This window comes from Neltuma alba, unplaced genomic scaffold (assembly GCF_004799145.2).
Source record: "Neltuma alba isolate B1F8T4 unplaced genomic scaffold, ASM479914v2 tig00013074_pilon, whole genome shotgun sequence".
In the NCBI taxonomy this organism is placed as follows: Eukaryota; Viridiplantae; Streptophyta; class Magnoliopsida; order Fabales; family Fabaceae; genus Neltuma; species Neltuma alba.
Window position 1 is genome coordinate 36823 of NW_021637407.1, and position 9988 is coordinate 46810.

The 9988-nt window shown below is 37.3% G+C and overlaps 1 protein-coding gene across 3 annotated transcripts; it reads left to right on the top strand.

The window, feature by feature from the left end:
- The first annotated feature begins 402 nt into the window (after window positions 1-402).
- Window positions 403-4298, top strand: LOC114734082 (serine/threonine/tyrosine-protein kinase HT1). Of its 3 annotated transcripts, none has more exons than XM_028921587.1 (4): window positions 403-644; window positions 979-2156; window positions 2585-3040; window positions 3737-4298. In XM_028921587.1, exons 2-4 carry the CDS (start codon window positions 1410-1412, stop codon window positions 4007-4009), a joined length of 1476 nt encoding a protein of 491 aa, XP_028777420.1. In that variant the 5' UTR covers window positions 403-644; window positions 979-1409; the 3' UTR covers window positions 4010-4298. The 3 variants fall into 3 exon arrangements, with proteins under 3 accessions (XP_028777420.1, XP_028777421.1, XP_028777422.1); XM_028921588.1 differs by lacking the exon at window positions 403-644 and adding an exon at window positions 660-676; XM_028921589.1 differs by lacking the exon at window positions 403-644 and adding an exon at window positions 737-885.
- The last annotated feature ends 5690 nt before the right edge of the window (window positions 4299-9988 follow it).

The window sequence follows — 9988 nt, forward strand, 5'->3', positions numbered from 1 at the left end:
CCAAAAATGCAACCCGGCTTTGGCTTGCTGTTGCGAAAGTCTCATCCTTCCTCATTCTCTCCGATAACGACACTTGGATTCTGCCACTTCCACTTTTTTTTTGGCCAAAGTTTCGATCTTCGATCGCCAAAAAACAAACAAACAAAATTGAAAATTGAAAATTCAAAGCAAAAAAACTTCTGTTGCTCTCCGTTTTTTCTGACTTTGTCTCTGTGGTCCCCGCCACCTAGCGCCATCCCCGCCCCCCTCTATATCCTCAAACCCTCCACGGTACTGCTACCCCAGGTACGTTTTCCCCAACTCTTCATCGCTTCAAGAGCAAAAAGGTGGGCCCTTTCAATCTCTCGTCATCGTCGTCGTCATCATCCTTGTCCTGCGAGCGGTAATTTGGTGGGTTCATCGAATTGAAAAATCTACAGTCCCTGTCTTCCTCCGTATGCTATACGTATGATCTTCGTTGAATTTTACAAATACTACAACGGGCCAACAGTAATTTCTTTCTCTCATCGCGGAGAATGGGATTTAGGTGCAGGATTTTTCTCGCCTTCCCAACTTCAAAGCTCAATACGGGAAAACCACTCTTTCTCAACCATCTCGAATTGTCTTCCCCTGTGAGAGAAACCTTCCGATAGCCTTGTGGACCTGTAAGCTTCCTGTATTTTATTCTTAGGATGATGTAATTAGTTTTGTTTGTGTATCTGGGCCTGATTAATTTATTATTTAGTTTAGGAGGTTTACGATTCTTTAATGCCAATGATAACATTTTTAAAACTCGAAACCCAAAAAAAAAAAAAATCCTTTCTTCTCCTGGAGCCCAGCGGAACGTAATCATGGGTGTCTGTGTTTCTCTGCTATCGATATGAATTAGCAGTATTCTTTTTTCGGGTTGCTGTTGAGTTTTATTTTTGTATTATTTAATTTGCAGGATTATTTGATTATTAACATTTGTTTATTCGGTATCTGTGTGGGATTTTTCAGGCCTCTACGGAAGGTGGTATTTGACTTTTTCGCTCATAGGGATTTGCTGTTGAGGTTACGGAAGGTCAGGTCCTGAACAGTGAACAAACATCGCCCTGTTTTATCGTTTCTTGAATGTGAATGGGCTCTGATGAGCTCCATAGGTTTCCGTCTCCGAATGGAACTGTACTTATCTAAATCTGAAATTTGCTCATCCTTCTTTGGTCTTCGTTGGTTCGAATGGATTTTTCATTTCTTTGAGGGAAAAATTTGAAGGCTCTTTATTGTTTGTTCGTCTGCTAATTGCTGTTTTGTGGGAGCTTCGTGATCTGTGCAAATATTATTCAAGGAGTAGTGCGTGTTCGGTTGTTTGAAGCCTTCTTCTCAGCTGGAGATTCATACGTATCGGTATTTTAGGGCTTGAAGGAATCAGAGAGAGAATATAGGATAAAATGGAAGAAGATACCTCTTCATGGATAAGAAGGACGAAATTCTCTCACACTGTGTGCCACCGATTGGACTCTTCAAGATTGGCCACGATTCCTCTCTGCATTGAGTCTGAAGCCGCCTCTGGTCTTAAATCGAGGCCTACAGTTTCTTTCAATCTGAACCATGGCGCTGATGGACCAAAGATGCATCAAAATCCTAATGTGAAAAAGCCGAGATCTGTGTCTCCTTTACCAGAAACATTCCTCTCTGACACCTTCCGCGAAGCCAAGCATGAACGAAAGAGGTTCTCAACTCCTGGTCCTCGGAGGAAAGAACATCATGATAAGAATCATGACAAGAGGATCATGGGGAAGGTGTCGAATAAGGACTCTCGAGAGGTCAAAACATTCAATTTGAAATCGCCATCGCGAAGTCCGATCTTGTCAAGTTCGAAATCGAGCGATAACCTGAGGGGTCGGAAGGAATCTGCGTGGACCAAGTATTTTGACCATGGCGGAGGAAGAGTTACTGCTCTTGAAACTGCAGAAGAATGGACGGTTGATCTTTCTAAGCTCTTTCTTGGGCTTAGGTTTGCTCATGGAGCTCATAGCCGACTCTATCGCGGTAATTATAAGGATGAACCTGTTGCAGTGAAACTTATTAGGGTACCAGATGATGACGATAGTGGAACCATGGCTGGTCGATTAGAGAAACAGTTCATTAGAGAAGTCACTCTTTTATCTCGTCTCCACCATGAAAATGTTATAAAGGTGCTCGAATTCTTTCACTTCTCCTATTTTTTGTGTTTTATTACAGTAAAATTGCTCTTCACGTAAAGGATCTGTTACATCTTGTTCATTTAGAAAGTCAACAAGTCCATTGCTTTTTCTAATTGACAAGGTTTCGTTAAAAGATTCTTACTTGCAAGTAGTTTTTTCAATGAAAATATGGAGAAACTAGTTCTCAATTTCTGATGTTTTTTTATCATAGAACGAGGTAGGAGATTCCCTGAGAACTGGCCGACTTTTGTCTTTTGACGCATTAATTAGTTGTGTCAAAGTAATCAGCCGTAGTACTAAGCGAGAAGATGTATAGTTTATGCATCCTTCACCTGTTCTGTTGGAATTACGTACAGTAATAACGGGGCTTTGACTTTTATATCATGTCCTATCTAATATATTTAACCTCTCTTGCGCAGTTTGTAGCAGCTTGCAGAAAACCACCCGTCTATTGTGTCATCACAGAATTTCTGTCAGAAGGTTCCTTAAGGGCATACTTGCATAAGTTAGAGCACAAAACTGTTCCTCTTGAAAAACTAATAGCTTTTGCTCTGGAAATTGCCCGTGGAATGGAATATATACACTCTCGAGGTATCATACATCGGGACCTTAAGCCAGAGAATGTCCTTATCAGTGAAGATTCTCACCTCAAAATTGCTGATTTTGGCATTGCTTGTGAGGAGGCATACCGTGATGTATTTACTGATGACCCTGGCACATATCGTTGGATGGCCCCTGAGATGATCAAACGTAAATCCTATGGGAGAAAGGTTGATGTGTACAGTTTCGGGCTGATCCTATGGGAAATGGTGACTGGGACAATACCGTACGAGGATATGACTCCCATCCAGGCTGCTTATGCTGTGGTAAATAAGGTATGCTTCTTCGCAACCAGGTCTTGTGAGCTTGCAATGTGAAAAATGTCATTGCCTTTCTTACTGTTCATAGGATTTCTCTTGAACAATAAGAAAAATTACCCAGCCCTTTCCCCTCCCTCAATCCACCTGTATTGCTTTCATTATCTATTCCTGTCTTTTGGAGTTCGAGCCTAGGCGTTGGATAAGGCATGATCTGATGTGCCTTGCAATATCTGAACATTTTGAGCCTAATTTTAAATTTTTTACAGTTTATTATATAAAAGTGGCCGTTATGTTTAATGTACTGTAACTGCACATGACCTAGACTTTTAGCCTTGTTCTCTACGTGTGAAAAGTATCAACCGTAAGTTGAGAGATGTGGGAATGACTTGCTGATACAAAAGAGGAAATGGAGTGCAAGTTTGTTTTGATAATTTCCTAAACTAGCGCAAATAGGTTTCTTCTAATAATACTGTAAATGATTATATCCGCTCGAGTGACATTACATTTTAGCCAATAAATTGCTAAGAATAAAGCTAATTCAAATTTTGGGGTCTATAAGCTTCTGGAAAGCACGGAGAAGTTGTTATAATGTAGTCGGCAAACCATCTAGCTTTTTTCCCCCTCCCTTTTTTCTCTTATCACGGAACGGCAATAACAAGCTTTACATAAGCATTTCTAATGTTTTCGTGATTTGTCTTCTACTTTTTCCAGAATTCAAGACCTGTTATTCCTTCAAGTTGCCCATCTGCTATGCGAGCTTTAATTGAGCAATGTTGGTCCTCACATCCAGATAAGAGGCCCGAGTTCTGGCAGATTGTCAAGATATTAGAGCAATTTGAATCTTCACTTTCCCTTAATGGAACTATGAAGCTACCGCAAAACTTTTGTTGCCAAGACCATAAGAAAGGACTGCTTCATTGGATTCAAAAGCTTGGTCCTGTGCATCAAAATAACGGCCCTGTGCCTAAGCCGAAGTTCACTTAAATCTTCATAGTGGCTTGGTTTTTGTTCCCAGGTCTTTTGTAATTAACAATGAAAGGTTTGTTTTTTGAGCTTTTCTGATTCTAGTCCTCTGTATAAGATTCAAGTGAGAGTAAATTGGTTGTAGGATTGTGCACTGAGGTGAATCCAACTTCTATTTATGCTGTGCATTCGCCAACTAAAATGATTGTATGGCACTTTGGCTTTATGTGTAATTGATTTTTTTTTTGGGCAACAGCTTTATGTGTAATTGTGGCTTAAACAAAAACCTTAAATCTCTCCTCTGCTCAAACACGGGTCAAAAGCCAAAATGCTGGTATTACTTCCCAAACAATAATATCATTGTTAGAACTTCGAACTTTTTTACGGTGTTTTGTTGTTAGTTTTTGCTATGTGAAGTGAATTTTTTTTCTTCAAGTTATATTTATGCTTCTGAAAAAATTGCTACTTTTGACATTTGGTTTTGACTGATGTGTCCTAACTGTGTGCCTCCCGAGTGTGGAAGAGCTGGTTCTAAACTTCTCATTTCGCTTTCTTTTCTGTTACTATGTTTTGCTATTTTAATCATGGAACCTCTCAGACTTGGCCAGATTGGCATAATCAATCAATTGTATATAGGTGGAAAGTTTGATTGTTAAGGTCAACTTAATGTGATGGCGCAACTTGTCAAAGAGTTTAAAGAGTCAGATGCAACAAGAAATGAGGACGAGAGCAGCGTAATTAATTGAAGTTGTGGGAAAAGCAATCGGCTTGTAGAAGTGTATGCCAATTGATTTATTAGAAAGAATTTTTATGTGGGTGAGGAGGATGGTGACGTAGTTCCTGCTTGATATGATTTGCATGAGTGATCTGGTTTAAGGTTCTTTGCTTAAGAATCTCTTTGCTTATAATAAAAGCTATATATGGTTCCATTTCCGCTGTCTATATCAACATTTTTCTGGCTTGGGGTCAAGTATTACGAAGTCTTAACTAGTCATATTTGGGTGCTATTATCAAATACTTGTATGCCCGCTTTGTTATTGATTTTTGTTGAAGCACTATTACTTGATTTGCTTTGCTGTTAATGGAAATCACGTCCTATTAATTGAAAGCATATGTACATTGAATCTACTTTATAGGAAATTGCACGTGACTTGCCATAGTTCAGATGGACCAGTTGGCAGTATTAAGATTCCTGTCTTTTCATAAATGACCATAGTATCTGTTTTAGGTGGAGCTGTGGAGCATTTTCTACTTAGCCTGATTGTTTTAGATAATCTGCTAGTTGAAGCAAGATGAGAAGAAATTTGTATACTTTTCTATCGTGTTATGACTCACATGATTTCAGGATCGTGAGTGGAGTGATGTTAAAATTTAATTAGAGAGTTTATTTAAGTTAATTGAACCCATAAATACATTATATCTCATGCGATAGTATATTCAAGTAAAGAGTACGATACTTCCATTAAAAGAAACAAAGTGTAAAGAATTGGATGCCTGCTGTGATCAGGATATGTTGGTTAGGTTGCCTTGGCGTTATTACCCCTGATTAATATGACGAAATTGATTTTAATACTGTGTATCATAATTCCAACATTCTAATTCGTCATTTTAAATTCTATTCTGCTTTTTTTCTTACTTGTGACTGAGCTCCTTGCAGCCACCCCCGACGGCCGTGTGTGAGGGAGAGTCATTTCTTAATTTTTGCTTATTTGGCTTTTCCTTTTTGTTGCTCTGTTCTACCGTCGCTCATCATGAAATGTCATCGTGGAGAGACCAACTCAATAATGTGGATGGCGCCGTTGGTTTTGAAAGCTTGGAGTTTCTGCCTGAAAAATGTGGCCATGTTTTGCCTTTGATTACTGCTGCTGCAACATGCAACTCGTATTTTTGGTATGTTACAACGTATTCTTAAGCAAAATCCGTGAATTGGGGCATACCTCTTTCATGTTTTGTGTACCTGTCTTTTTGTTTGTGTAGTGATTAAGTGTATCTAGATGAGATCATGAGGCCCAACTTGAAAACTTCTCTTTTCTGATTTGATTCTGGAAGGCCAGGCCAAAATATCACAGCATTTATTATTGAGGGGAAGGGTTCGCTGAGGATGAATGATGTAGTTGGAACAATTAAAGTCTCAGACTCTGCCGGTCCGTCTCTGATGTTGATTCCTATGACTTTTGGTTGGCCCATGTGTTTTTGTGTTATTTAGTTTCATTTTCATAAGTTGCGTGTCAATGCATGCATGCTGTTTCGGTTAAAGAAATATTGCTACGAGAATGCAATGAATCTACAGAGGAGGTGGTTATTGCACGTGACCATTCCAATCTTTTTAAATCATTTGCAGATCAAACTACAAAAAGATTTAGGTTTAAAACTAAAATATCACGCGCTGTTTTCTTGAGAGAGAGAGAGAGAGATAAACACGCAAATCTGTAGAGGGAAGGCAAAGTGTGGTCGTGTCTGGTTTAGGTGGAGCATTGTGGGATGCTTGTTTGGTTTGGGCCCTTAGATGTATGAGGGCGTGAGCGGGTGGTTGGGTTCCAAATTGAACGTAGTTAATGCAATTTCTTGTTTAGAAACCAGAGGCGCTCTGTCGGTTCTCATTTGTCCCTCTTCCTCTGTCGTAGTCCCGGCCTTCACCAGCAATATGACCTTCTTTAACCAACAGGGTTTGGGTTTTGTACAAGGAGCTAATCCCCGGATGAATTAAGATTCGAATTTTGTTAAGAGAAGTGTCCACATTTAGTGCCCAACAACTTCTTAAACACAATTGCATCCAATAAGAATATACTTATGCAGAGCCAATATATATATATATATATATATCAAGTTCTCTAGAAATATAATGATAATATAATGATAAAAAATAATGAAGTTCATCAAGTGGGCCATCCGATTCGCACTGGGCTGGGCTTTTATGTCTGAAATTTGTCATGCAAGGCCTCTTGCTTTTAATTTTGGGCTCTACAGGCCCACTATTATTCACTTAGGCCTTGCGTCTAGATTGAGGCCTTCGGATTCCAAAAAGCCGTCAACGTCATTTGAGGCCATATCCCACATTCCTGCTGTCAGCGTTAGGTCAGTGCTCAACGCTTTTGCTATCACAAGTCTTTAAACCAATTTTGTTTTTCGAAATTAATCTTTTTGGTCCCTTTTTTTTTAATTAAATTATAACTTAATTCCTAAACTTCAACTTAGTATAACCCAGCCCCCGTCGCAAGCTGCTCTTCTTATTTCGACAATTGAAGACTCCCTTTTTTTTTTTCTCAATTTCCTTGGTGGAAGTTGCAATTGCTTCTAACCTAAAAAAAAAAAAAAACAGAACAGAAAGAGAGTAAAGCCCCATTTGGCAGAGTCGTGAAAATTCCCTATAAGCACACACATACTTGTCTCGTATTTCGTAAATTACTATTAAAAAACAGTTTATAAGCTACTTATAAACTGTTTCAAACGGACTCCAAATCTGCTGAAAGAGACAGCTGCAACGAGATGAAAAGGTTTAGGCTTATAGTCGGATATCTTGAGGGCCACACGATGTCGTTTTGTGGACAAGTTTTAAGGCCAAAATTGCGTAGGCACGCAAATTTGGGCTCCACATGAAAGCAACCTCAAAATTTGGCATCCCCTTCTTCATCGTTTATGGCTTATGCGTCGTGGCTGATATGCATAAATGCTGCCCAATAAATCAAGTATTGTTCTCTTCAGCAGCAAAACAAGTTGTCTGCTTGCAGGCACGGGCAGGTTTAGACTGAAGAAGCCATCTTGGTCTTCCATTTCTTATCTTTTATGCTTTCACTATCATTTAATTTGTCGGTTTGTATGAATCATTTGCGGATGAAGGCTCTTTTCGTTTCTCAAATCCCGCGAAAAAAACAAAATGGTGTATTTTCATTGATCCCATCTCAACAAAACAAGACATACATATTCTTTTTTAAAAAAAAACAAAATGTATCTTTTTTGTGAAAATAAACAAATAGGCCTTAATTATTAGTTACTAACGAGTTTTCATGCATAAGTTAACTTCACTTCCACTTTGGAGATATGGGGACATACATCAAAATAATTAATTAGTCGTGTGTTCAAGACAGCTTAATTAAATAATTAGTAGGATATATATATATATATATATAGCTTAATGTTAATATACTTCATGCACAAATATTCCAGCCCAGTAGTTTGGTTCGAGGGGCCATTGTCTATGCTCACTCTCCATACTCATTCCCATTGTGTTCACTGTAATTATATATGTTACTTTTCCAAACATAAATGTAAGTGTTAGTTAGAAAGTCAATTATGATCCTAAATATAAGATCTTAATTCATTTTGTCTTTTATCCTTTTTATTTTTCTAAATTAATTTATTTAACTTACACACTTAATTAATTTAATATTACATGTAGATACTTCAAGAAAATCATGTTTCATTTGTTAGTATTAAGTGATTTATTTAAATTTTTTAATGTATCTAAATTAGCTAAGTAACCCTTACATTCAACACCATGGAATATATCTTCTTTTTTTTTCCAAACCAATATAGAGTATATCCTTTGTTTCTTCAGATTATGCATAAACTAGCTATATATACCTGGCCATATAATATACTGAGCACGATCGTCTGATGATTGATGAATAAACAGCACTTCATGAATGGGAACAAGTTGTTATAAAGTTTATTATATAAATTGAGGGATAATACAAAATGAAAGGCATACTTGTATTAACACGTTAGATTGATATGAGGCAACTAAAAATAATTAAAGATAGTAATGAATTACAAGTAAATTGTGTAAATGATTAACCAAAGTACAATTATGGAAGGGTAAAAATTAAAAAGAGCAATCATGCCCAATATATTTTGGCCCGGAAAAAAAATAGGTACAACGTGATATGGAAGCATAAAACTGCAGGGAGAGGTAAAAAGTGAAAACATTTATCTTATTTTCTTATTCATATTGGAATTATTGCCTCACATGAATTTTTTTTTTTTGGAAGAAACAAACAGGAGAAAGTAAGATTTTTTTTTCCTCTTTGTGGTGCTAAGTGCAGGATGAGTGATTTCTTCACAAATGGGATCCTTCGAAGTTTAGGGCTTTGTGGGGCTACGCTCCAAAAGCTTCTTTATAAAAAATGAATTATGGACGCCACTGAGCAAGGGAAAAAAAAAAAAATCGATGTGAAACACAACCTAATTTAGTTAGGATCAGACGTTCAGGTCATCAAAAAGTACCCAGTTTATTCACAATAAAATTAAAAAGATAACCGTTAAATACACATATACCTTACTTGTCATGTGTGGACTGATAACTATATTCAATTAATAAGTAGTTGACTCATAAAGTTGTGAGTTCAAATTCTATCTTCAATATTGGAAACCTTATTGATACATAATTAATTTGTTGGTATTTCTTTGAATGCCTTTTTGAGCCAGGAAATATGGTCAGGTTTTGATGAACTCATAGAATCCAACTCACCTAAAAATCTTTAAAAGGTTTAAAAAGGTTTTTCTTAAAAGAAAAAACTTTAGAACACAAATTGCATAAAAATTTATGATAAATTAGATTAATTATAAGTCATGAATAAATTAGTAAATTATATAAATAATATAACTCATTTCAAATATGTGTAATTGAGATAAATAATTGTTCGTAAAAGTGTTGTTGGGTTGTAAACTGGTTCATCTTTTGACAAACGTAAAAAGAGGGGGCAAAACAGTTGGATTTATATTTATACGTGGCACATTAATGGAGTTGGGACTGAACTTGGGACTGCCACCCCCCCTTAGGCCACCCGGACTGGCCTGCTCCATCGAAGCCTTTGGGGACATCTCAATCCTTTCCAGGGACGCGTTGTCGTTTTGTCATATTGTTTGTCGTTTATGTTGTCTAATTCTCGGGCACTCCTTTAACTTCCAAAAATAAAGTGAACATTGTCACAAAAAAAAAAAAAGTGAACATGTACTCTGGGAACGGATACATCATTGTTTTGCATTAAATATTTATTTTAC

What these genes read in the sequence shown, in the direction of transcription:
- LOC114734082 (XM_028921587.1), top strand. Translation starts at nt 1,410, where the DNA reads ATGGAAGAAGATACCTCTTCATGGATAAGAAGGACGAAATTCTCTCAC. An exon ending in ACCATGAAAATGTTATAAAG is followed by an intron (nt 2,157 to 2,584) that starts GTGCTCGAATTC and finishes TCTCTTGCGCAG; the next exon opens with TTTGTAGCAGCTTGCAGAAA. An exon ending in CTTATGCTGTGGTAAATAAG is followed by an intron (nt 3,041 to 3,736) that starts GTATGCTTCTTC and finishes TACTTTTTCCAG; the next exon opens with AATTCAAGACCTGTTATTCC.